The following is a 26,398-nucleotide window of genomic DNA, read 5'->3' on the forward strand; positions in this document are numbered from 1 at the left end:
GCCCCGCGCCGAGAGGATGAAGGGGCGGGGCGACGTTTGTGTACAAAGGTTTTATTTAGAAAGGACGCCGTACCGATAGAGCTTTAGTAGTACAGACGCAGACGTACAGCTCGGCGGTGCTCCCGATACTCCAGCTGGCCGTGCCGCGGGCGGCTCTGTTCTCCTTAGCCCTATCTGGGGGCAGAAAGCTTTGTGGCTACCCTGGACAAAGAGGGTGGCGTTACTGACCGTAGAATCCACTAAAAAGACGAGTGCTGTCTGTCACAACCTAGATCGATGCGTTGCGTTCTGCTAAGAAACGTTTCGCTTATTTACAGTACGTGTGATTAAATGGCCTTACGCCACGCTCCTGCTTCACGTTTCTCATCACATTTCTATCTTCTGTTTGAGCACAGAATGGTTGTAAATCGCTTAGAATGCATTGCCTACAGTACTAATACAGAATGCAGACTGATAAAAACTAACTTAAAAACATACTAGTTTTTCGAAGCATTTTAATTTCAATCAGAGAAAGAGAAGAATAAAGGCAAAAGAAATGTATGGTGCTATTTACAAATCTATTATTACATACACATTCCTGCTTTATCGAGCAAACTTCAATTTGAGAGTTGTTTTTAAACAACTGTTGAAGCTTATGGGTTGTTCCATCTGACAAGTTTATGTTCACCTAGTAAAAACATACTACGCTTAGGTTAAAAAGACCTTAAGAATTGTGCTTTTTAAAATTCAGCTCAGGTGGAAAACGCAGCATTTCAGAAATTCCAGCAGGAACCGAACAGAAGCGCGAAAGGAATGAAGAATCCAGGCATGTTCCCAGAGAGAAAGCTTCTCCTTGACAAGATAAAACAATTCAAGAAGGTGTCTGTTAGCACCTATATAAAATCAGTTTTTGAAGAGCCACAGAGCCTCTTCAACAGGGAGGTATTGAAACACCAATGAGAGCTGCCCATTTAACTGAGAAAATTCCTCACTAAAAGTTGTTACCAGCAAAAAAAAAAAATAAATCTAAGGAGTATGTAATTGTACTGAATACAGCTGACAACATTCAGAGACAACAACAAAAGTCAAGCTTTTGCTTATGCTGTACATTTTAAAAATACAGCTTTGCAGATTTGTGCCATTATAACTGATCATGATGTCTACATACGTCACATCTTTTAGTTTCTTTCAAAAAGGCATTTTCAGCTCGCAGTTTTTCAGTCTCCTGTAAAACAGAAAAATGATATTTAGAACTGTGAGTACGGAAGGGACGTTATTCTCGTACCTTTCATGTTTCCAAATAAGTTGCATACATCTATGCACGTTCAGGTGATTTAAACAGCTCAGGAGATGTGCTTTGAGGAAATACAAAGGTAACTGTTGTTTGGGACCTGTGGGAAGGGAGAGCAGGCACGGTCCATACAGCTGTATGAAAGCAGAGGTATGTGTCATTCTCAAACAGAAGAGCGAGAATGCCAGTTTCCATCATCAAAGTTTAGGTCTCCTTTATATCAGATTGCTGCTCTGTGTTCTACTCTCTGGAACTCACCTCAGTAAGTTTAGTGTAATCTTTCTTCAGTTTCACAAGATACTGAATCTTCTGGTTTACGTTTTGATGACCAAGTAGTTTCCCATTCTCCTCAGCAAGAGAGTCAACTTGCTTCCTCAGCATGTCTATTTCCTGTAATTAATAAATATATCATGTACATTTTCTAGCTTTAGAACCTCCTATTTAAAAAGAAATAGCTCATGTGATTAACATACTAACATTTACACCTGTTGTAACATATGATGCAAGAATTGGTTCATCCAGGCAACAGATATTTCTCACATGCTATTCTGGATGCCTCTGAAGAGCAAACGCCTCGTGATTTGTATTACAGATTGCAACACTCATTTCTGTACTCAGAGTTCCACTAGGATTTACCAGTGCATGAGTAAACAGCATTACAAATATGACTGAACTGTAAAGCAAAACATTTTCAGAGGCCTTCTTTGGTTGCTAATTTAGAATATCATTCAAGTCGCAGCGGAGCTCTACCTCTGCAGAGTAAGATTTTACTGGAAAGATAAAAATTACACATATATAACCTTTCCAATTCTATCTCTCTCTTCGTATGTTTCTTCCAATTTTGATCTAATTTCTTCTTTTTCATGAAACGCCTTCAGCTCCAAAGCTCTTGTTCGCTCCATCTCCAGAGTCATTTCAAGACAGGTATTCTCTCTGATTCTGAGAGTATTTTTGGTCTCTTCTAATCTGCCAATATAAACGCATCATGAAATATTCAAAACCCAACATAAATGGCATACAAATGAATTACTCGTGTCAGCTTCAGACACAGAGGCAGACTTTTAAAGACATTCTTTTGACAGAATTTAGTTTTCCAGAGAACTCAGTGCTAGCAGAAGAGGAAATTGCATCCTGTTGCACAACTGCTACATTTGACATTATCTCTTAAGATGAGCAATGTTTTCAAGCCGCTCTTCTTTTTGGGGAAGTGGGCTGTTTCCAGTTCAGGACTCACAACTCCACTCATGAAGCAAAAAACTTCTACTAAAACTGTCTACAAAGAAAACATGCTGTTAGATGGCCACAAGCCAAATATTAGGAGATTCAGCTGCTATGAGTCCCTGAAGCAATACAGATGAGCCTAAGAATAACAGGAGGAGCAGCGCAAACTAGTTTTTGTCTACTAATTCTGTATTTTATTTCTTTACTACTATTTGTCTGTGGTGTGGCACACCTGAATTTCTAGTACTACTTGCACATTAGTGCAAATACAGTGTAGGAACCCTCTCATAAGTAATTTAGTTGCTCAAGCTGAAGTGCAATAGAACCCCAACAAATAGCATAAGAACATTTAGATTAAGTTTAAAATTATGTAATATTTACAGTGTTAGTAAAGAAATGAGAAGTATTTCAGTTGCATTTGAAAAGGAATGTGCTCACATGTCACTAAGCATAGAAGTATTCAAAACCTTATCTTGTAGATTATTTTAAACAATTCAAAATTAAGTCTCTTCTAACCTAAGCTTTGCTTATGCTTCCACCTCTTTCAGAGCATAGGTACGCTATGAACCCTTTAGAAAATGTCATAACAGGTGCTACCGCCACCTACTGGTGAAAAAGAGTAAGAACTCAATGTTACTCAATGTATTTGTAATTTCAGACATGGACTTGACTCCTTAAATACACATTTGTGGTATTAATAAGTTTAATACAAAGTCTCCAGTTCACTGTGCAATATTAAACTTACTCTGCTTTGATTTTCAGCATCTCCTCCATTGCTTTGTTCTGTAAAATTTCAAAATATTAGTTACATTCATTATGTTTAAATTGCTTGTATGTATATATATGCATTCTACTTTTTTTTTTTCCCCAAATGATTTGTCACTCACCTGATGCCAAATATCTCATTCCAGACACTACCAAAATCATCCCGTTACCCAGTAATTCACATCTCTAAGATTCATTATAAATTCACCTTTTGGCTATACGCACATATTTTCATTTCATGCCACCACAAATGACCCACACTCTGCCCATTCATACACAGGACAGCTAGAGCTGGAAGTTCTGCCTGAGAGATCCATTTCAACTTCTATTGTGACATTAGCTTCCCTTTGGTAGAGCCTTGATATTAGCAAGTGATACAACCTCCACTTTCCAGCTCCATGGAGATGAGTCAGATTTAATGATCTGAATCTGTTTTTGCTTATTGTGCAAGCTGATAAACAGTTTACTGAAGTTTTACTAAGATAGAAATCTTATGAGCTGAGCTCCAGGGTCTAAAACTGGTAGAAACCATTAAAAATCAGTACTTGTTTTACTGGCATGAAATAGAAGAAAATATGAGTAATACTTCAGAACAGGGAGACAGCAACCGCTGGGTGAAAAGGGTATTACGATACCTTTGCCCGTCGTTCTTCAGCAATCTCCTCCTCTTTCTCTTGGAGCTGCTGAACATCAGTGTGTTTCTGATCACTGGAAGGTTCAAGAACAAGAAAAAAATTTTGCAAACATAGGAAACCAGTTGTAAAAACAACTGCTTATCCAGATTAAACTACTGGTGCATATAAGTGTCTTAATGCATCTTGAGACTCAGAACCCTGCATCATCATAAAACAACTCCAGAAGGGTATTAACTTTTACAATCCAAGAACATCTCATTTTCCTTTGGCAGAGTACAAAGAAACAGATTTTTTAACAACTTCAGGATTGAGGTAGATGTCTTATGAGTTGGTGATGCTCACTTGCACACAGTCTGCAAAAAGGAACTCCTTCCTACTAGATCCTTGCACAGTGATGTTGCCAAGTTAAAAAGTTAGAACTTTTGTATTCAGATGGCTTGGACACTTATTTTGTTCTTTAAACATGGCACTGGATGGAAGTAAGCAAACACCATTTAAACAACCACTCCAAAACTGCATGCCACTGGGGTCACTTAATTCCCATTGAGCACATTAAGTGAGAGAACTTCACTGATTAATAGTGATTCCAATTTGACACAATTTTAAAAGTTCAGTCTTTTAGAAACTTAAAATCTTTGTCAGCTTACCTAGCTAGGGGAATTTATTTGTTGTTTGTATCTGGTATATGTATATAACCTCAGGCTGAGAGTGTGAGTGCATCTGTGTGCGTGTGTGTGAAATGTGTTTTTTTGTTTTGTCTTAAGCACTTCAGCACCAACTGGAAAGCTCTGACAACTTCTGAGATAACTGCTTTTCCTTGATAAATTTCAGAACCACCCACTTCCAAAATTCAGCCACATTCAGCCAGCTTATAAGTGGCTGGAAAGAACTACATGCACATGTGTTTGCTTACATTCACTAGCTACTTAAATTTAAAGAGCTCAGGTACAGTATAATTGATAATTATACTGAGTCATTCTTGTACTAGACTATCAGACGGCCTATACTATCTCAAAAGTAATGAGAAGAGTGTTCCAGCTTAGTTTTGCAGAGGTGAACACTCATCTTTCTTGCACAACTACTCTTCCCTGCTTTAAGGCTAAATACAAGAAGAGAGCAGGCACTTGGTCTCATCATGTGTTCTCAAACATTCTCCAGTCCAAGATCTCTGCATCTTTTTTGTTATGTGTGACACCAGTGATCAAAGCATCTTGCTTTCTAATATCACACTGCACAAGGAGTAACTACTGCCTGCTGCTGTCAGCTCTTCCCACATTGTATGAAGTATGTTTCTGTTGTGAATATCCCCACTTGAAATATCTGAACCTGATTTTTCCAGAGCTCCCATAATCTTCTGTCTATTCAAACCACAACTCCCATCAACTAAAAGCTGGGAATTGGGACTGCCTGTCCAAATTACATCTGAAGGTCTCCTGTCAAGAAACCAGCAAACGAAGAACATACAAGCAATGCTTTTCCCTGAAAGAAAGTGGGACCAAGTAACCTATTCAACAGCTGTGTCAAAAACGAAGCCACATAATTCAGTTTTTCACAGCAATCTATGTATATATAATAGATACGTATGTACATAATGTGTGCTGCTGGCAACATGCACTTGCAGCCCAGAAGGCCAACTGTATCCTGGGCTGCATCAAGAGAAGCATGACCTGCAGGTTGAGGGATGTGATTCCACTCCTCTCTCTGCTCTTGTGAGACCTCACCTGAAGTACTACAGCCAGTTTTGAGGCCTCAGTACAAGAAGGACATGGAGCTGTTGGAGCGTATACAGAAGAGGGCCACAAAGCTGATCAGGGGGCTGGAACACTTCCCCTGTGAGGACTGGGGCTTTTCAGCCTGGAGAAGAGAAGGCTCTGCGGGGGTGTATGGGAAATGCTGAATCACGGCCTGAACCTCTGATTGACCACCTGAGGTGAGCACTGAGTCAGCCTCAGGAGCACCGGTGAAGGCAATTCACCTGTGCTGCAGGAAGGGGTGGAGCCTGGCTGCACCTCTCCTAGACCCATTTAAGAGCTGACTGCCAGTGGGGAAGGGTCTCTTCTGGAGATCTGCTCTGCTGGAGTTTTGTAAGCAAGCCCAGGATACAGGTAAGCTTTCTATCTATTTTCTTTTTGTTATTATAATCTGCTTTGTTTAACTCTCTTGTTTATTTCATTATTATAACATCTTAATATTTATTGATTATATAGGGGGCCTTACAGCAGCCTGCCAGTACCTAAAAGGGGCCTACAGGAAAGCTGGGGAGGGACTTTTTATAAGATCATGTAACAACAAGATGGGGGAAAATAGCTATAAAATGGATGAAGGTAGACTTAAGGTAGATATTAGGAATAAATTCTATGCTGTGAGGGTGGTGAGACACTGGAACAGGTTGCCTAGTGAGGTTGTGAATGCTTCCTCCCTGAAAGCATTCTGAGGCAGGCTGGATGGGACTTCAAGCAACCTGGTGTAGTGGGAGGTGTCCCTGCCTATAGCAGGGGGTTGGAACCAGATGATCTTAAAAGGTTCCTTCCAACACAAACCATTCTACAATTCTGTATCTACTGAATCTGTAAGACTTCAAGTAATGTGACAATACATAATACACTATAATGGCTACTTGTATAATTATTTAAGATTCTTTTTCTTCTGTATTTCCCACATTAAATGCAACAAAGTCTTATAATTTATGATTTAAAGTTAGGAAGACTTAAAGTTAGTAAATGATTTTCATAGAAAAGGCTGAGTCAATCTGTAATTAAATTAGCAATATGTGAGATTGTATTTCAAATAAAACCAGTATGTTTCAGTTTATTGTACTTAATTGCTTCAAGTTAAGACTTTTCTTTTTATTTTCCTTTACCTGTTCTTGCTTAGTTTCTGAGCTTCTGTAAGTTGACTCTGTAAATTCCTGTTGTTTTCCACCAATATCTGCATTTCCAAACGTAAGCTCTCCAGTTCATTTAATTGTTCCTAAGCAAGTGAGATTGAAAACACTTCACATGAATATCAAATGGAGATTCCTGTCTGAGTAATATAGAAGACAAAGCTATTTGTCCAAAAATAAGCACAGTCCTCTGGCAAAGGTCATCTGCATGACCTTTTGATTCACAGCTTCATTAGTAATTTGATTTAGAAGTCAGAACAGTTTCATTACTAAAGATGGTGTTACCATTTGACACTCATGAAAGGAAACCACTCATTCCTTAGGGAAGGCAAGACACAGGGATTTCTCAAGCAAGTTGTCAACATTTGTTACGAGCCAAAGAGAAGACCAAGAACTGCCTTCCTGCATTAATAAACAAGCTAATAAGCAGAGCTCATTAAAAATCTGAACTCTGTCTTACTGTAATCTTAAAAATTGATGATAGAGTTTAATTCATAGTACCTTCAGCCGTAGAATCTCATCATTTTTAGCCCTTCGTTCTTCATTCAGTTCATGTACAAGGTGCTCTAGAGTGATTGTAGAAGCCCTCCTATCAGCTATTTCTTGCTCATGGGTCTCTAAGATTTTTGCCAAATTCACATCAAAATTAGGAGGAGTTTTTGGACACTAGAAAGGTAAAAAGCAAAACAAAAATGGTCCGAAATGATTAGTCAAGAACAGTTTTCACACAATCACAGACTGTCAGGGATTGGAAGGGACCTCAAAAGATCATCTAGTCCAATCCTCCAGTTTTCTCCTGTGTATTGGTGATGTACTTTAATAAGACAACATAGATTAACAGATCCCTGGCAGAAAAAATCATCAATAATATATAAAAGCTACAAACAAGGTGGATAGGATTTGACCATTCTTAGATATGCTGTATTTTCTGCTCCCATCACAGTGTAGTAAAGTTTATTAAATCCTTTTCAATGAGTTCTAATAGTCACTATAATGAAAATGTTTCTCTTAGAAATGTCATACCTGAGGAAACGTTACTGTAGATGAGTCCACGAAAAAGCTATCTATTTGCTTCATCTTGAATTCATATTCACTCTTCCTCTTCTCTAGTTCTTCTGTCATTTTGTCCAACTAGAAATCCCAAGTAGAATTAAATTAGCTCAGAATAGTCACAAAACATGAAATAAAACAGCAACCATATCCCTATTTTGAGCAAGGCAAATAGATGCTAATATATATTACCTTTGACATCACTTTCATAATTGTTTTCTACATTTACCTATTAACTGTTGATCATTTGACAGTTGCACACGAGCATTTTTTGGAAACATATATAATATACATAATGTATAGCTAATTTGAACTTTGTTTGCAGGTGTTACTGGTCAAAACATGATTTGATACAAATATTACGCTGATGATTTTAGACAATTACCTCAAAGAGAATATGGCAACGAGATGAAATGATTCTTTTCCAAAGTAATGTATCACTATTAGAGTTTTTGCCAACACAGATATGTGAATTGGCACTGTAATAGTTATGGCAATTAGAGTTAAAATCTGGATAAAGCCTTAATGTAGGCTATTGGTCTGCAAAGGTTCAAAATCATTCAGACTCTATCATACACAGAACTCAACTATCTCCATTACATAATGATCCTGTTTGTAGGTAAGAGAGAACCTCAGGTTTCTCCATCATCATGCATACTGATAATTACTCTATGGAAATATTTTTCTTTGAAGCTGATCTCAAGATACAATTTCCAAAATATGTAAAGGTTACTTATCCTTTGCTCAAAAGCTTTTGAACAACTACTTTGATTTACAGTAAGAAGTGTTGTTCAGGAAGGCTGTGTACAAGGTATTCCAAAATTACAGGTAAAATACTCTCCAGAAGTTACTGTTAGTCACGACCCACTCCTAAGAAGCTAATTATCACAAGACCTTCCTTGTTTTACCTGTTCTCTGAGTTCCTGGATTAAAGCTTCTTTCTCTGTTATGTCTTGCTGTGCACACTGAAGCAATGCATCATGTTTCTTAGAGGCCTCTGTCAGTCTTATCAGCTGATCAGAGGTGTGATGCAATTCTTCACACAGAAGGTCCCTCTATTTTAAGTTAATGGATGAGAGAAGGAAACAAAGTTACTACTCTAAAGCAGTTTCTTAAGATGTTTTATCAATCTTAACAGCAGTGATAATGCCTAAAAGCATCTGCCCTTTTCTTCCATTTTTCCTTTATGAACTCTATCAAGCATTCACCTATATATTTCTTATTTTGGCAAGTTTTCCATATCCTTGATTTCGATCACAGAACAAAAATTCGAGAACTTACAGAGAATATAGCTGTGGTTAGATACTTGTGGGAGATATTTAGCATCAATCGCTGTATTTAAGAATAATACATACTGCAAAACTAGATACAACTCTGTAAATTAACTAGAAAAAATGTAGAGAAATGCTCAATCAGCAATTACAGCCTTTCTAATGCATTGCTATTGTGTAGACACCTCTGAATTTGTTCTAGGATCTAGACTCCATCCCTGATATGATGGGGCATCAATACTTCCACTAAGCATGCTAATCTGGAAGAAGCAGTTCTTAGTGTTTTAGATACTACCTTGGATTAGAACTGATAGAATTTCCCGTTCATCAGAAAAAACATGAACAAAGTTAATGAGTGATGTACAAAGGCCAACAATGGGAAACTCTATACTCCCATCAGTAGATAGATACAGTCCAGGATATATTGAGATAAACTATTTTCGTTTAAAAGAAGTAGCAAAACAGAACAAAGTGATTCATGTGGCCAGCAACTTGGTTTAGGATTTCATAATGTTACATTTAGATATCGCTGTTAGTGAAGATAACCTGCTTATTAAACTTAGTGAATATATTTAAGAATGGCTTTTGAGAAACAAACACTGCTCTGGCAGACTTTACTGGTAGACTTTATTGATAGGATGAAGCATATGTAATACGACTGGTTATCTTGTGAAATCTGAAATTACTTCTAAGGACAGATTGGTGGCTTTGCCTGAAGGGTGTGTTTATCAGAATAAGGGAGACAGCGGTAACAGGAAAGACTAAATTAAAAAGAAAGACAATTTCAAAAAGCAAAGCTGTACTTGAATCAACTTTGCAACTTAACTAAATCGTTTTCCAGCAGGTGGAGCTTTAGTTTAAAATTATGAGTAATGAAGCCATTGAATATAGTAGCTACTGGGGGAAGAGAATATTGAACATAATGTATTCTTCTACCTACTTTAATTTCTCAGCTGCATCATCTAATACTACCATTAAATTCAGCTGATGACTCCTCAGTGGTCTTAACAAAATTAAACCAGACTTTCAGCATAGGTTTCTAATGAAGTAGCTTATAAAATATTTATGTCAAGTAATGTGATAATTTAACAGAATTTGTCAGGTATCTCATTAAAAATTCCTTTAAGAGCAGCCTAACCAGCTTTATTTTGAACTGAAATGATGTTAAGTCTTAAACAAGTATGTTAGGCAAAAAACACATCCAATTAATCTGTTAAATAATCATCACACACCACCATAAATGTTTTTACCTCAACATTATCTGCCATTTGTCTTCTCTCCAAGGCTTCCCTCAGTTCTTCAATCTTCTTCTCCTGATCCTCTATGATTCCTTTGCTTTCTTCTTTTGCAGCCAGAACAAAATTATACTTGCACTAAGAAAAAGATTAAATTAAATTTAGAGCATTTTAGGAAAGCCTGTTATAAAAGCAAGTTGGCAAATGCAGAATAAACAAATGCATGTCATGCATCCTTATAACAACTACAAAATGTTTAAAAATCTTATCTGTGTCAATTGCTTAAATCAGTGACTAATTAAATTGTTCGAACAATATTATTTAAAATGAGCTGTCAGAACAATGGAAAATTAATACATATTAATTGCCAAAATAATTATTGATCAAAACATGTAACCATAGACAGAAATTGTTCTTATGACCATTTTGTCAGTAGCTCACTGATACACAGCGTTGAGAGCTGCATGTCAGTGAACTGTGTGATGGGTTACACTATCAGTCTGCAAGCAAAATACATTTTAATAAAGATGTATGATGTTTATTAATATTCACATAAACACTTTAGGGCTGGGTTTTTTTATGTAGAAGATAGTTATCTCAGCTACATAAAAATTCACTTCCTCACAAATGAATTTACAATTCTGCTTCAGTTGCTCATGTCTGAAATCACCATTTTCTGAGAAAATCTAAATGTGACTGTCAGCTGAGTGTAGTTTACAGGATGTGAATAGGTCCCCTTAGAGACACTGCTCTTTACCCACCACGTGGAGAGAGTTCAGTTTTCAAGACAGCCTTAGGCATAAAATGTTCAGAAGATTTCAACATGTCAAAACAAAGAAGTTTCTTTCTAAAACACTACAGCAAGTTATGCTCTTTGAGACCCATGATAAGACATGTCATTGCCTTCCATTTCTGAGAAACGACACCATGTCCTTCAAAATGACAGAACATACATTTATATCCTCCAGCTCTCTTGTTAGCCCATCTATGGATTCAGTTTTATGATTAATTGAAGACCTCAACTCCTGGATCTGTCTCATCAAGTCAGTTACAACTTCCTGCAACATAAAGAAAAAAAGGTTAATCTGGAGACATTTTTTCTTATATTAAAAATAAAATACATGTATAGAATGATACATACACACATGCTTCTCATTACTGAACTTGCTTTGGTGGATAATCTGTCAATACCAAATTTCAAACAGACATTTGAAAATGAGGCTCCAATATGCACATGTAAATGAGTAACAGGAAATAAGTTCTTAAAGTTTTGTTTTTGTCTATGCACTTATTTAAAGTATTAAATAATCTGCTGTGTTTATTATAAGAGATTTATACCCAGGCTGTGATGTGATGTGCTTCTAGCTGTACTATAGTTTAAGGTTACTTTATTTGTTTATATTTATTTGTAAAGTAAAAAGCTGCATTCAAGAAACACCACTCACCAAGAGTACCAGATTCTTCTGACCTCTACTTATTTTTTTTAGCATGGAAAACATTTAAATGTATAATGTGTATATCTTCTGAGTAATAAGAGCACTACTGCTTTACATACAGCATAAATACTTGTGCTGTGGGAGCTTCTGCAATTTAAGCTTTCAAAACCCAAAGCCATCTTTTCAGCAGGGGATCCAGGGGATCTATGCATCATTTCTACATAGGATATTTTGTCCAGCAGAGAGCAGTAACCTTTGCTCTCTTTTTTTCCCCCTTTAGTTATCTTGTTTTCCCTGAATGCAGATTAATTTCCTACCACCCCACAAACTCAATGCCAGTAAGTGGTAAGATGTATTTTACCTAAATATACAGCCAGAATTGCCTACAATCACAGAATTACCAAGTATAATAGAAAGGTTCTGAGCTTTTAAAACAGAGCATAGAGCTACCTGCAAAGCTAGGTAGCAGTAACGGAAATAAACACAAACCTTATCTGCATCATTTGTCTTCTTCAAAGAAACAATAATCTCTTCAGCAGCTGCCAACTCCTGTTCCAATTTCTGCAGTTTTTCATCCTAGAAATAATATTATGAAGAAACTTAATTACTTTTATGTAATTAAATGTACTTTAAATACAAAGCCAGGAAAAAAAATGGAAGAAACTAAGTTGTTTACCTTAGCAGAAAAATTAAGAGTAGCTTAAGCTTTATCTAAAATTTGAGAACTCTAAATTTATTTTGCTGATAATGTAAAGAACAGTCAGCTTTCCAGCAGAATTGCTATTAACATACACAGATATCCATCAAAATTGACTTATTCAGTTCTGCTGTTGTACCTGCTGTTCACATCGCGTCAGCATTTCAGATGATGGTTTCTCCACTTGTGCTTTTTCAAGTACTTTCAAGAGCTCTCTGGAAAAGGGAAAAAAATTTTCTCATGAGAAATATAATTGGAACATAAGAGTTTTTACAAGAATCAAGTCATGTATGGTTATTCTCATCTACACTTAGTTAAAGAAGTTAAAAAAAAACTAAGTGCTTTTCATTGTCATACAAGACTAATAGTTACATTACCAGACATAAACTTACCTTCAATGTGAAGAACTTTATTGGCAATGAAAATTTGCAATGTTAATTGGAATGAAGATACCTCATTTTTACATAATTTGGATAAAACCTAGCATAAGACAAAACCAATGAAGTTAGATGAGAATAAATGACACAAGGAAGTAAAACTCACTTTGAATTTTCTTTGTCTTCTTGTAATTGTAATCTTAGTTTCTGATTATGTTCTTTTTCTGCTTCCAGGAGTTTTAATAGGTTCTAGAACACAGAAATATTAATAGTTATAAGAAGTTAAAAGAAGGCTTTTAGAATAACTTACAGTAAAATTCTAAGCAACTACTAAGAAATAACTGGAGGAAAAAAAACCCACAATCCTAATTGGAAAGATGTTTAGAATTGGTCCAGGAAAAGGCTAAAGCAAAGAGTTACGATTAGAAAACAGCTTTTTTCACCTGCCACTGATAATAATACCCTGTGGCTGTAATGTTCCTCAATATCCATCTTATTAAAAGAAATAAGAATTTTCCAATATAGATTAATAGAAGGGAAAGTTGTTTCAAATTTTAACCAGCAATTCAAGATATTTCACTAAGAGTAATTTAAAATCATGTTTTTTCAGTCTGTTAGTATTCCTTTAGACACCCAAACAGAAATGTTACAGCAAACTTGCTGAGTAGGCAAACAGCATACACTGCAGATAACCAGGAAATATCATTTACAAAAGCCCTTGAGCAACCTTATTGCTGTTTTGCACTCACTGCAGTCTGACAGTCTGTCAAGGACAGCATCAACTAAATTGCAGGACCCCCCCCACAAAAATCATAAAACATTTTAACAAAATTAAATTCACTATACAAAGCAAATTCTTTTTCTTTTTTCCCCTCCAAGAAGGGATACACAAGCTCATTTTAGGTAGCACTAAGATAGAGTGCTGTTTAGATATCAGGGTTCTTTTCCCAAAACAGTTTCTTATTCCTTTACTAACTGACCTATTTCCTTCAAAATTCCCCGAGGCATTTATTCAGCCAAAAAACTGCTACTACATCGTGGTATTGGATCATTTCTTCTAGACTGCATTCTGTAAAACCTTGTCCTATTTTTCTTTTTTAAAGAAAACCCTTTGGTTTTGTTTTCCAAGAGAATGCTAGGAAGCCTATCATTACTGTGGAAGCTGTTATTGGTGATATAACAGCAGGAATTAAGTAAGTTGGCTATATAAGTAATTGTATAACATAGTCTTCTAAGAGCTTTTTCTTACACAGAGCTCAGTTTTCATTGCTTCAGTTTCTTGTTGTCTGTCCTCAAGCTGTTGCTTCAGCTGATCTGTCTCAAACTTTGTCACCTCTTGCAAATTGTCATAGTCATCCTGAAGGCTTGCTTTTTCTTCAAGATTCTTTTCATATTCTAGCCTTTATTTAAAAAGGAAAACAACACCCACAGTGTTAACAGCTTCTTTCATTATAAAAACATTCCAACCAATTGTTTTACAAGCTTCAGTGAATCCACAACGTACAGTTATTCTCAAAACAAGTGACTCTGACAGAACTTCTTTTTAAATCCCATATTTATGAAATAGGAAACTTAAATGGCACTAGCAGAGAAGGCAGAACGCTGCTTCTGATCCCTAGAAATAATTTTATTTTTTTTTGCTAAACTCTATAGAAATTTTAGTCGCCTAATCTTGATAAGTGTTCAGACATGGTTTTTTTTTGTTTGTTTTTTTTTTTTTTCCCCCAACTTGCTGGGCAAAGAAGTCTGTAGCTATTAGAACAGTCCTGGGTACCCATATCTGCTTAGCTGGTATCTGGCTAATTATCCCAGATATAAAGCCTCTATATACTCTAAAGGGAAATAACTCAGATTTCTTCAAATTGCTACCCTGGAAACTTGCTTCATTTGATCTTTCACAAAAGTGAACAGCAAAGAGGGATAAAAGAACCACTAAACAGGTGTTAGGAGTCGTGTTATTAATGGAGAGTCTCCAGTAAGAGCATATACCCTCCACATAAGTCAGTACTTGTGCTGATAAAGGCATCAAGGACACCATAGCACAATTGCAATTGCAGATTCCCAATATCACAATGCATCCCTCAAAAAACAACTTTGGATGAAACACGAACCACTACAATGCAATAAATGTAATTAAGCTTTCCAGGCAAAACCAAATCAAAACATTAACATCCTCACCTCCCACAAAACCTATTAAGAAACAGCACAACCAGGTCACAATAGTGATTAAAACCTCACTCCCAACAATACTTAGTGCTTATTATTGCTTACAACACAGCGATATGTTCCGACTTCAACAGCCAAACTTTGGTTTCTTTTTTGTTATTGTTTCTTTCTGTATGTATATATTTTTAGATCAGCATCATTCTGTCAGCTGCATCATGTGAACAGGAGGTGGAATGATAGTCAATTTTTAAGACTTGGCTTAAAAAAACCCACTCTACTTATCTTAAGCTTGTAAGTATCTCCTAGTAAATGGGAAAATGCTGTAAGAAAACTAAAATTAAGGAAGCTTATTTAATTATCTTCCTGCTAATTTCATCATCATGGTCTGCCCTGCATCTGAAAAGAACTGGGGAAAAGAAAAAAAAAAAAGGAAAGAACATTTAAAGTTGCTTTTTGTGTGTCTAAGAAATGCAAAGTGCAAGTTTGCAGACAGAAGATGCATTAGAAGGAAGGTTAAGACATTTTACCAAACTGCCAACATACCTGACACTGTCCAGCTTGAACTGGACATCCATATGTCTATCAGAAAGCTGACTCATTTCCTTCTCTTGCTTTTCCCTAAAAGCTCTATATTCCAGTTTTACAGCAGACAGCTCCTTGTCTGCAGACTGCAGGACAATGCGTAAGTCATGGACTTCACTTTTTAATACTAAAAAGAAAGAAATGTGAAAAGTCAATAAACGATTGACTTGGAAAAAGGCAGAATCAAACAAATTCCATCAGAAATCACTGTACTTCTTTACAGAGCCAGAGGATTTCCCTTTATTTTTGGATCACATTTTCTTTTAAAAATACTGCATCCTGTACTCTATTCATATCAGAATGAATAGAGAACACTCATCAAAATTGCATACTGTAGAAGACTGAGCAGAGAAAAGGTTATTCTGCAACTATTAGAGATTTATTTTAAATCAAACCTATGTGACATTTGAAATCTTAAACCAAATTAGTTACTTAGCATGTACTACTGTTGATTCATTAACACAAAGACAACCTCAAAGCTTCACTTAGAATTTCAGTGTTCCACAGACTTACTATCAGCCTTGCTTTGAGCATCCTGAAATTGCTTTTCAAGCAGTTTTATCTGCTCAAGTAGCTCCTCACGCTCCTTACTCCAGTCATTCCTTTCAGATGAAAGAAGCTGGAGAAGTAAAAAAAAAAAATGTAAATGAAAATAAACATAGAAGGTTAAGTCACAGAGCTGTAACAACAACATTTTAGAATTGCTCATCAGCTGATCATAAATGCAATTTGATGCAGGTGAATCTGAAATCAGTAGAAGTTCAAGAAAAAATACTTCAATATAAATGAAGAAGTTACCTTTTCTAAAGAGAAAAAGATCACTTAAAAGTAATGCACTTGAGAACTGAAGTCTACTCTAAAACAGATTTATCAGATAAAGGACTACAAGCCTTGTTTTTCCTTTTCATATTAAAGGAAGTGATTAAGGAAGACTTGTAAATATTTCATATCTAAATGACTTTTTGGCTCGTTTCCAACTGAGGAAAGCAATATACTCAGCATTCTGAAGTTCAAAATTTTGATGACTCCTTTCTCTTTTTTCAGAAATAATGAAGTTGGCCAAAAACAAGCACTGACATCCTGCTTGTCTATTTGCTTATGTTTTAGCTTAAGATCCAGCTGGCTCAGAATTACAACCTATTTATTAATTATTTTTAAGCTGTGCTGCTATTTTAATTGTCATTCCTGCCTTTTTGTACAGCCCTGAGTTATGATGCTACTATTTTTTTTCAAAAGTCAAAATGCAAGTGATGCTTCTGATCTCACTAAGAGACAGTAGCTTAAGTGTGGTAGCTATCACTCAAACATAAACCTTCATTATACTGATTTCTCACCTCCTGTATTTGTGCAGAATGATGTTCCAGTTTATTAATATGTTGCTGGAGTTTTATATTTTTGCTTTCTTCTTCATCCAGCTTTGTCTGCATTGTGCTCAGTTGTTCCTGTGATAAAAAGACATTCAAAATTAGAACATTCATCTTTCAGTTACTCTTAAGGGCCACGCATTAGCGTGTCCGTATTAAATACAAACTTTTTTTTAATGACCTGAATGAACAGTAAAAAGAACATCCAAAAATCAACTGGTAACTTAAGTAGTTGATTTCTCCTATTGCCAATAGGACTGCCAGAGCAGAAGAAAATCCATCTGTGAGAACAAGGACCAAATCATATAAGCACTTACACGTTTGTTTCATTCTCAGACGCTCGTTCATCTTAGAGATCCAAGACTTAAAAATGACATTATTCAAAATATTGACTAGGTACATTTCTTTTTGTCTGTTCACAAAGTTTTGGCTGTCGTGCATGCTGGTTTGATTTTGTCTATTTTACAAGCACCAAAATTAGTTCCATTTCTAGAGAATACTTCAGATAATTGTGTAACACTCTTCTATGGTAAGCAATATTTGGCAGGTTTCTTCAAAGAATGCAGTGTTTTACATTATGCTTGGGGCTTGTTCCAAACATAGTCACTTCCCACTTACCACGAAGTCCAAAAGTGTCACTTCCCACTTATCAGGAAGATTCTTTAGATAGGCGTTACCAGGCTAGAACAGTAAAAGGTTAAGTATCCTGCTTATCTCAAATCACAGTTAGAAAAAATGCATAGCATTTCTTAATGTAATAGCTGTTTGCAAGTTTCAGCTTCACTTAGGATTAAGATACACAAATCTCAAATCCCTCTCAATACTTTCAATGTAATCCCTCTTAAGTACATTGTGTAATTAGACAACATTTCACTGATAGCTTAAGTATTCATCACATGCTTCAGTCTCCTATGCTCATCAAAATATATTTGGCAGGGGGAGTTACTTCATGCCCAAACTTGCTTTATTATGAAGTTATTCGCTTACTTCCACTTTTCATTTCAAACACTCACCTGTGCCATTTTGAGTTCCTCTGCAATGGCCTCGTATGCTTGTTCATTCATCTCTGGGGGAACAGGCTCTTTAAAAATGTCATCCATCATCTCTTTGCAACACTCAAGATCTTCAGAATGAAAATCTGAGATCTCTGGGCTTATCCGTGGCACAAGGCGAGACCTTAGCTGGTATGCTTTTGTTGGAGTAGTTATGTTCTGTTACAGAGATTTCAAAACACTCTTTATTTTAACTGCACTAAGGAATTGAGCTTTCTCTAGTGTTGTATATATATAAATGCTCAAAGTCACTTAGTTCTAAACCGCTACACTTTCAGATTTGTCACCTGATTACAGCAGGCAATAACTAAGGAAATAGTTCAAAACAAAAAGCAGCATTCCTAGTTTATCATGTGTAGATTACTGTAGTTAGGCTAGGGTATCCTAGAAATGAAGGCCAGTGTTCTCACACGGCTTAGAATTAAGAACACGGCTTCAAAGAAATTCTTTCATACCTTAAGAGTTTCTCTATGCAGCTTATGCAACTGAGACACTTCTCGGCGTTTGTGTGCTTTGGTCGCTTCCAAAATGTTTTCAAGGTGCTGGTTTGCTTTCTGCAAGGACTGAAGTTCTGATTCCAGTTCCATATGCTTTTTCCTGTTTAGAAAGCATTTTAATACAGTCAAAAACTCTTGGTGAATGTGCTTCCATAAGTAAGAATAAGCTGCAGCATTGCCAACCAGCATCATACTGAAACTGTACTCTTGGACAAAGATTGAAGTACTTTTTTTTTTGAGAAGAAAGTCATCACTGCTGTATGTTAAAAAAAATAAATTAAAAAGCTAAGAAATTTATTTGTGCTTTCATAATGAAGAAAGCAGATGGGTAACTAAACTTGTCAGAAAAAATCCATTACACGGTAGGAAATAAGCTGAGAACTCTGCAATTCCTTTTATGAGAAAGTGATATCATCCCCACCAAGATAGTTTTAAGCTTTAAAAATGTTATCCAGTTATACAAGAAGTCTGAACTGGTGCTTGCCAGGATTAAAGAAAATCCTTTAAAGATTTTTTTTCCTCTGGAAATGCTACTCTTTTAAGATTATTTTGCCTTACAGAAACACTTTAACTCAAATCCAACAGTCGAGCAGAAATTTAGAAATAATTTTCGTTAGGTATTTGCAGACCTACAAGGTATTACTGTGACTGTTGGCCTTACTGACATAATTGTAAGGCCAAAGCGTACAGACAAAAGAAACATACTGTTTCATCTTTTGGCAGTTGAATGCTGTAACTTTGCATCGCAGTATGAGTTTCTGCAACGAAACAGAGGGAACAAAGTACCCTCTGAGGGAACTTCAGTTCTGACTGCTAAGAGACAGCAGAAAAATTAACAGATTGTTTTTTGCAAAACTGTTAAGTGTTGCTCTGTTTATTCAGTTACAGCACACAGTCATCACTTGCATGCAAAATAAAGCATCCAGTTACTCCAAAACTGGAACCAAGTTTAACATTTAGTAAACAATGGTGATTCCATTATGAGTTCAAAAGTACTCTTTGTGACTTCACTGGGTAAAATGCCAGAAATTGCTAACAAATACATGTATGTACTATAAAGAAATCAAGACATGCACAAAACTCTGAATATAGAAGATAAAAATATATTGCATGGACAGGAAAATGAACTGATGTGTGAAGTTATGAATAAAACTCTGTAATCAGTGATACTGGACAATAGATGCACTGCTGAACTGATAGACTCAGTAGATTCTTACATTATGATATACAAAGATCATAGGATTTACCACACTCAAATCTAAATGTAATTTGTACAATTGACTGAACGCTCAGAATGCACATTACAAAGCTACTTTGCAAAAAAAAAAAAAAATAGTGAAACAAAAATGAAAAGGTTAATTCTAGAAGCACCAAGTAGAAAATCAGTTCTAGGTCGTTACAAAACAGTGTTAGATGCAAGATGAAAAACAACAAAAAAAAGTCAGGTCTCTTTTGCTTTCCAGTTTGATATTACGCTCTCTGAACTCATTTTTCTTGCATCCGTAATCACAGGATCTGAATTTTTCAGAAACAACTGATCAAGATAACCCATGTATTACTCACTGGAATGTGAATATATATATTTATAAAAACAAAAAAACCTGAAAGCATTACGTAGGCCTTTCACGTTATCTTGTGCTGACTTCAAGACAAAAACTAACAGTAAACTCTTTCCTGTGTTAGTAAGGAGACCCGTATCTCATGTTTCGATGTCACAGCAAATGGACATTAATGAACTATTGATTGAACTATTAATCATCCCTTTGTTCCAATTTGAATTAAAATTTTTCCAGTAACAAATCTCAGGATGTGGTTTTATCACCTTCTTAAAAAATATTTGAAGTGGAGATGAATATTAACAGATTAGTAAAAACTTTCTGGAATGCTTGGATTCTACATTTAAAATGACTCCCACCTGCAACCGTGCAGAAGTTATGTGAAAGTCTTGTAGCTCTAAAATACAACAACAAGCAAAAAAATCTCTCCCACTCCTGAAAAGCAATCAGTCACTGGTTCCTGTCACTGTTTCTACCTGTAGTATTTCACTTACTGTAAACGCTTCCTCAACACAATGACTAAGCTAAGATCCTTGTTCCAAGAAGCAGGTGACTTGGGGTGATTCAAAGACATGTGCAACACTGGCATGTTGTGAAGCATAATTTTGCCTCTTAGGATAAAGAAAAGCCTTTGGAAAGACAGTGGATCTGAAAGTATGTCCACACTGCAGTAATTGCTTCACTGGTGTGTGTGTCTGGGAGTAACTGAGTTGACTGCAACAGGTTCTGCGTGTATATTGTCTTTCTGAAACTTTTATATAAAGAATACATTCTTATATATCCAGGATCTGAATCTTAATTTAAAAAAGAAAAGTAATTAAAAGCATTTAACTGAAGACATTTCTATACTGTTTTGTCTCACTTGGTTAGCTCTTTAAATTCTTCATATTCTTGTTTCGAACTCGCCAGTTCACTCTGAGTTTGTAGCAGGCGTGCTTTCAGCTTCTCAACAGATGCCAGAGAGTTGCCTTCGGCTAATATGGTGCTAGAATACACGTGCTGACCTAAAGAACAAGAACAGCCCCTCTGAAATCACGGAGTACCTCAAATATCTTAACTTTTACCCAAATGTAGGCATTCATTTGCAGACTTTTGAACACAGCAACAGTGATTGAACAAAATAAGTATCAGCTACACCCCACATGGCAACCATTAGAATAATTAACATTACTAGAGCTCCCATGATAGAAATAAGGACAACAGAAGATTAGCGATGGTATGCACAAGATTAAAATGAATCCAAATACCCTACAGCTGTATTGGCAAGAAGGCCATCACAAAGAAAGTGAATTAAACCTGTTTTATTCAAGTCTTCAAGTATCACTTTGACAAAAGAAAAAAAAAAACAACACATCAAAACATTTCCAGCACTACTTCACACAAAACAGAAATGCAGTAAGCTTATTTAGCTCAAACACTTCAGCATATTTTTACCTCCAGTATTTTTCTCTGTGGCTGAAGCTTGCAAAAAAGCCTTTTCTAGTTCTGCAATAGTCTGAGCGTCAACTTCCTGGGCTTTTTTCACTGATTGTAGAGAACGAAGTCTTTTATTCTCCTCTCTGAGGTTATGATTCTCCATGGCATACTTGGCAATTCGTGGGTGTTGTTCCATCTGTGATAAGCATTACTTTTTTCAACAGTTTTTATTTTACAGACAACACTATGCACATCTAATAATGTCTGTCCTAATTTCTGTACTACTACTTTTCCCCATTTTCTTTGGAGCTCAGTTACAAGACTCAGACTGATTCAAGCTAGTCTTCTTATAAATTTCTACTCCTTTCCCTAACTACTGAAATATTCTTGTACTTGGAATAAACTATTTTTAAAGATCTATCTTCTCTTTAGTTTCTTTGTTTTCCAGAGCTGCCTCACAAACAATATCCATGAGTAATCTAAGTCTCCTTTCCTCAGGCATCACCCTAGGCTGGCCCATCTAACATCTACATTACTTTCACTGAGAGACCTCCTGCATTATTTGCACCCTGCTGTCTTGTTCTTTCAGCAGATGTCATGGAGGGTTCTTCCTACGAATGAGTATTTGTTATTTCACTGAGTCACTTAGAAGAGACTGGGTCCTCTACTCCCTAGCTTCAGTAATACTGCCTGCAGCAGGCTCCCACTGTATCTCCCTTACTAGATTTTCTTACAGAAACACTCAAGCTCTTAAACCCACCCATAGCACCTTCCAATGGAGATGGAAGGTGCTATGGTTTTTGAGATACTTCTTTACATAAAGAGGCAACACTTTATGTCCCCTTTTTTCCTGTCTTTCCCAAACTGGTTGAATCCATCCATCGCACAACTCTATCAAGTGAGCTATTCTCACAAAAACGTTTTTTTCTAAAAAGGAAAAAAAACCAACCACAAGACTTGCCTGTTCTCTGAGGGTCTGCAATTCCTCCCTCAATTCACTGAGGAGATCTTCTTGCTCTTTTGGCAATAAACTTCCACCAGCTTCTTTATGCAATCTCTCCAAGCGAACAATATGGTCTTCACGGAATTTGACTATCATTTTATTGGACTGAATAAATTTCTCCTTCTTGGCACACAAGTCTTCTAGCTGAGCAATTCTTTCTAGTAAATTCTTAGAAAGTACATATGTAGATTAATGAAAAAGTGATAGTTACACCAGATTAATTTAAGGTTTAAACATTACCTACATATGTAGGCACATAAATCATGCAAATCTCAGTTCATGGTAATTTCTGGAAATATATAAACTATCATTTATTTGGAGCAGATCTGTTCAGAGCAACAGCTCACACCCAAAACTCTAATTCCACACTGTATGAATTGAAAAACTTTACTTAGAAGCAACTCCAATGTGATTCTGTGGACTAAATATTCACAGACAGGGAAGCACATCATGTGCACTCCTAGAACGTCTCTGTTAGTTAGTTTCTTCCAAAAACAATCAATTTTTAATGATCCAGCACTGCACCATGACATGAACTAGAGCACAGCAAAACGAATGCCTGGCAGGTTTGCATCAAAAACACACTGTTGATCCAAATGCTCTGAGATGCCCTCAAAAATAAGTGAAATAGAAGTTTGTTTTTCTGTTCAAATTTTTTAATGGAAGAAAAAAAGAAAATCATATCCTAAACCTAATCATATTAGGAAAGCTTATAGCTTGTCTGAATTTGAGATGAAAGATTTTATCCCAAATGCTATTTGACTCGTTTCCTTGTTACTAAAGTTTATAAGCTTTGGACAGAGTATTTTTATTCAAAAAATAAAAAATAAATATCAATTGATTTCAGTATGCTCACTGGTCTTCTACAAGAGAGTATTGTAGAATGCACTTAGGAATACCACTGCTTTCTTACCTTCTTCTCACATTCTGATTTCTCCCAGAACAACATTGCTTCAATAAAGTTGTTAATGTAATTTGTATTTTTTTCTCCTTTTCAGCAGCATCTGTAGGGCAAGAACCAAATGCCAAGTTTATTAAAATATCACTTAATCACATACACATATAACATGACAGCATGTTCGAACAACGTAATTCCTCTACAAACATCATGTTGATATGCAGAGGAAAGAAGTTTAGACTATAATTCTTAGCCATCTGCACGTGCTTATAGGGACCAGAACCAATGTACATAATTTTATAATTAACAATATTGTTCAACAACTTTACAATTAACTTTTATTAAATAATCAGTTTGTTCAAATGAGTATATCTAATGAAATGTAAAAACCCTACAAAATGAGTAACATATTACTCACATTTTTATTGTAGTTTGCACATATTAAAAATACACAAACTGCTTTATAAGGAAATTCAGAAAAATAAACATGAATTAAGTGGACAGGTAGTAACTTAAACTGGAAGTAAAGTGTTCACACAAGGATTTAAACGGATTTAACTAATCAGCTTCAGAAACTGAAAACAGCTTCCCTTGCTTCATCCAGGCAAGTCTACTTGGTTATAAATACTACCTTATACTCAATTAATAGACAAAAAACAATGCCATTATGTTCATAAAGTTTGTAATAAGCAGATTTTGCATTTTTGTGTGATCAAGTATTACAAACATCATGATCTATCTGTATAGATTAAATACACATTTTATAACATTAGCTATTTCATAAAAGCTCTCTTCAGTGTTTAAGCATTATCACTTGCTTTCCTCAAGAACTCTTTCACAAGTCTAACAACATTTTTGAGCCCTCCATCAGTACCCTGGGAACAACAGATTTGGTGTCCCCATAACCACTGACTTTTTACAATTTAAATGCATATTCTTGTGGGGAAGTCTTTTTTTCCTTAGGAAAACTCAACCATAGATGCTTTGTATTATGCAAATCTTCTTAACTTTTGTAGTATCTTTTGAAACTGGATCTATGTCTTGTCAAGGTCAGAGAAGAGACCTTTGGGGAGCAAAGCAGGAGTTCCAAGATAACTTTATTGCCTTGTAATCAAACATTATATAGGTAGCTTATTTCCATGAAGAAAAGTATTGCAGCTATAACCATCTGGTGATGAACTATTAGAAGAAAAAAATATATCTAGATACAAACATTATCATCTTACAAGGAAATTAGCCCTTCATTGAAAGTTAAACACTCTTATTAAGATCTTCCTGAAGAGGCAAAATGGGGAAGAGGAGAAAAAGTCAGCCCTGAGATGAAAACAAATGCAGATTCAATGGACATTATCAACACCTTAGTTCCCCTGTGTTTTGGAACTACGGCCTGAACCTCTGACTGATCACCTGAGGCAAGCACTGAGTCAGCCCTCGGAGCACAGGTGAAGGCAATTCACCTGTGCTGCCAGGAGGGGTGGAGCCTGGCTGCACCTCTCCTGGACCCATTTAAGAGCTGACTGCCAGTGGGGAAGGGTCTCTCTGGAGATCTACTCTGCTGGAGTTTTGTAAGCAAGCCCAGGGTACAGGTAAGCTTTCTATCTATTTTCTTTTTGTTATTATAATCTGCTTTGTTTAACTCTCTTGTTTATTTCATTATTATAACATCTTTATATTCATTGATTATACACCCTGCAACCTAAAAATACAAACAATTATATGTAAATTTTTGGTTACTGGAAGCACTGGGCAACCTACCACTTATTTTAGGTATTATTTCAGGAAACACAGCCCAGAATTTAAACTTTTGAGAGCAATGAAATAGATATTAAGAACTTCTGCAAAATACTGGATGTAAATAGAGGCAATGTAAAATACAGGCAGCCTCTGTACATGATGATATGACGTAGAATGCCAATAACCAGAAATCATAAAACCATGACAGGCTGGTACCTACAAAACCATTGCTGAGAAACATGATGAATTATACAAAGCTCTAACACACTCTAAGCTACAAAAGAAGCAAATTTTCTTTTTAAATCTAACTCTTACCTTGTGATACAGAAATATCATGCATAGATGGCACTGATGTAAGTTGAGCAAGTTGCTCTTTCAGCTTCTTGACTTCAGCTTGCAGCTGGCTCACGTTTCCTTGTGTGTCTTCATTCACCACAGCCTTTCATAAATATTTAAGAGAAAATCATGAAAAGGTACAAATAGAAAGCTTATTATAATTCACAGTTAAAAGAAAACTGAAAGACTGCAAAGCATTCAAACTATTGAAAACTCTCTAAGTCTTTCTGAAGAAAGAACTCATGGCTAAATATTCAAGTTACTGAACAGCCAATAACTTACTTCTGCTAAAAACAATGATTAAGAAATTTGAATATTTTCTGTACAGTTTACCCTAGATAATCTTGAAAAACAAAGCTAAGCAGTATATGGTGAATAAAATAGTTTCAAGAAAGATGTAAACATACTTTGACTCATGAGAAATTACTCTTTTGATACTAGCATATAGAAAAACTAGATGTACTGAATACCACTGAATCTAAACTTGTCACAACAACTTTTAGTACAGATTTGCTTACATTTTACATTTTCTAATGTTAGTGCTCAGAGAAGAAACAATGAACACAAACACTATCCTGAGCCATTGTCAAATCTCCAGCAGTTGTTCTCAACTCAGAATCAAAAGCAAACAAATTCTTTTCAAAAATAATTCGTAAAAAAAGATCAGGAAAAGCAAACAGTATTTTAAGATGTTATATTCATTTCAATGAGTGATAGCACAAGAGTGTATTAATGGAGTTATCCTGTTTGTAGATATGTAATTTAAATGATAAAAAATTGTCTGATTCAACAGTAAAGAAGACACTGAGGTGCTTGTTTACCTTGTTTTAATCAACTTTGCTCGCTGAGCAAAATTAAGGGTTGACAGTGTCTCACCAAAACACCTGGATCCTGGATGGACATTTGCAATTATACATGTTTTTGCATTACCACCAAGGGAATCCTGTTCAAAA

At 35.8% G+C, this 26,398-nt stretch overlaps 1 protein-coding gene across 1 annotated transcript in view; it reads right to left on the reverse strand.

Moving 5' to 3' along the window:
• Positions 1-31: 31 nt before the first annotated feature.
• Positions 32-26,398, reverse strand: part of KIF15 (kinesin family member 15) — a 34,989-nt gene continuing 8,622 nt past the window's right edge. Inside the window, 27 exon segments of the mRNA XM_019616583.1 lie at positions 32-1,204; positions 1,529-1,660; positions 2,071-2,236; positions 3,237-3,274; positions 3,892-3,964; positions 6,752-6,861; positions 7,277-7,441; positions 7,799-7,906; positions 8,734-8,880; positions 10,347-10,469; positions 11,285-11,389; positions 12,257-12,343; positions 12,604-12,679; positions 13,008-13,090; positions 14,091-14,241; positions 15,551-15,716; positions 16,103-16,208; positions 16,924-17,031; positions 17,967-18,164; positions 18,461-18,602; positions 20,921-21,062; positions 21,493-21,670; positions 22,436-22,645; positions 23,391-23,464; positions 23,467-23,481; positions 25,425-25,548; positions 26,251-26,388. Coding sequence (XP_019472128.1) covers positions 1,121-1,204; positions 1,529-1,660; positions 2,071-2,236; positions 3,237-3,274; positions 3,892-3,964; positions 6,752-6,861; positions 7,277-7,441; positions 7,799-7,906; positions 8,734-8,880; positions 10,347-10,469; positions 11,285-11,389; positions 12,257-12,343; positions 12,604-12,679; positions 13,008-13,090; positions 14,091-14,241; positions 15,551-15,716; positions 16,103-16,208; positions 16,924-17,031; positions 17,967-18,164; positions 18,461-18,602; positions 20,921-21,062; positions 21,493-21,670; positions 22,436-22,645; positions 23,391-23,464; positions 23,467-23,481; positions 25,425-25,548; positions 26,251-26,388 — 3,249 coding nt within the window. The 3' untranslated portion in view covers positions 32-1,120.

The sequence above is a fragment of the Meleagris gallopavo genome, chromosome 6 (assembly GCF_000146605.3).
Source record: "Meleagris gallopavo isolate NT-WF06-2002-E0010 breed Aviagen turkey brand Nicholas breeding stock chromosome 6, Turkey_5.1, whole genome shotgun sequence".
Lineage (NCBI taxonomy): Eukaryota > Metazoa > Chordata > Aves > Galliformes > Phasianidae > Meleagris > Meleagris gallopavo.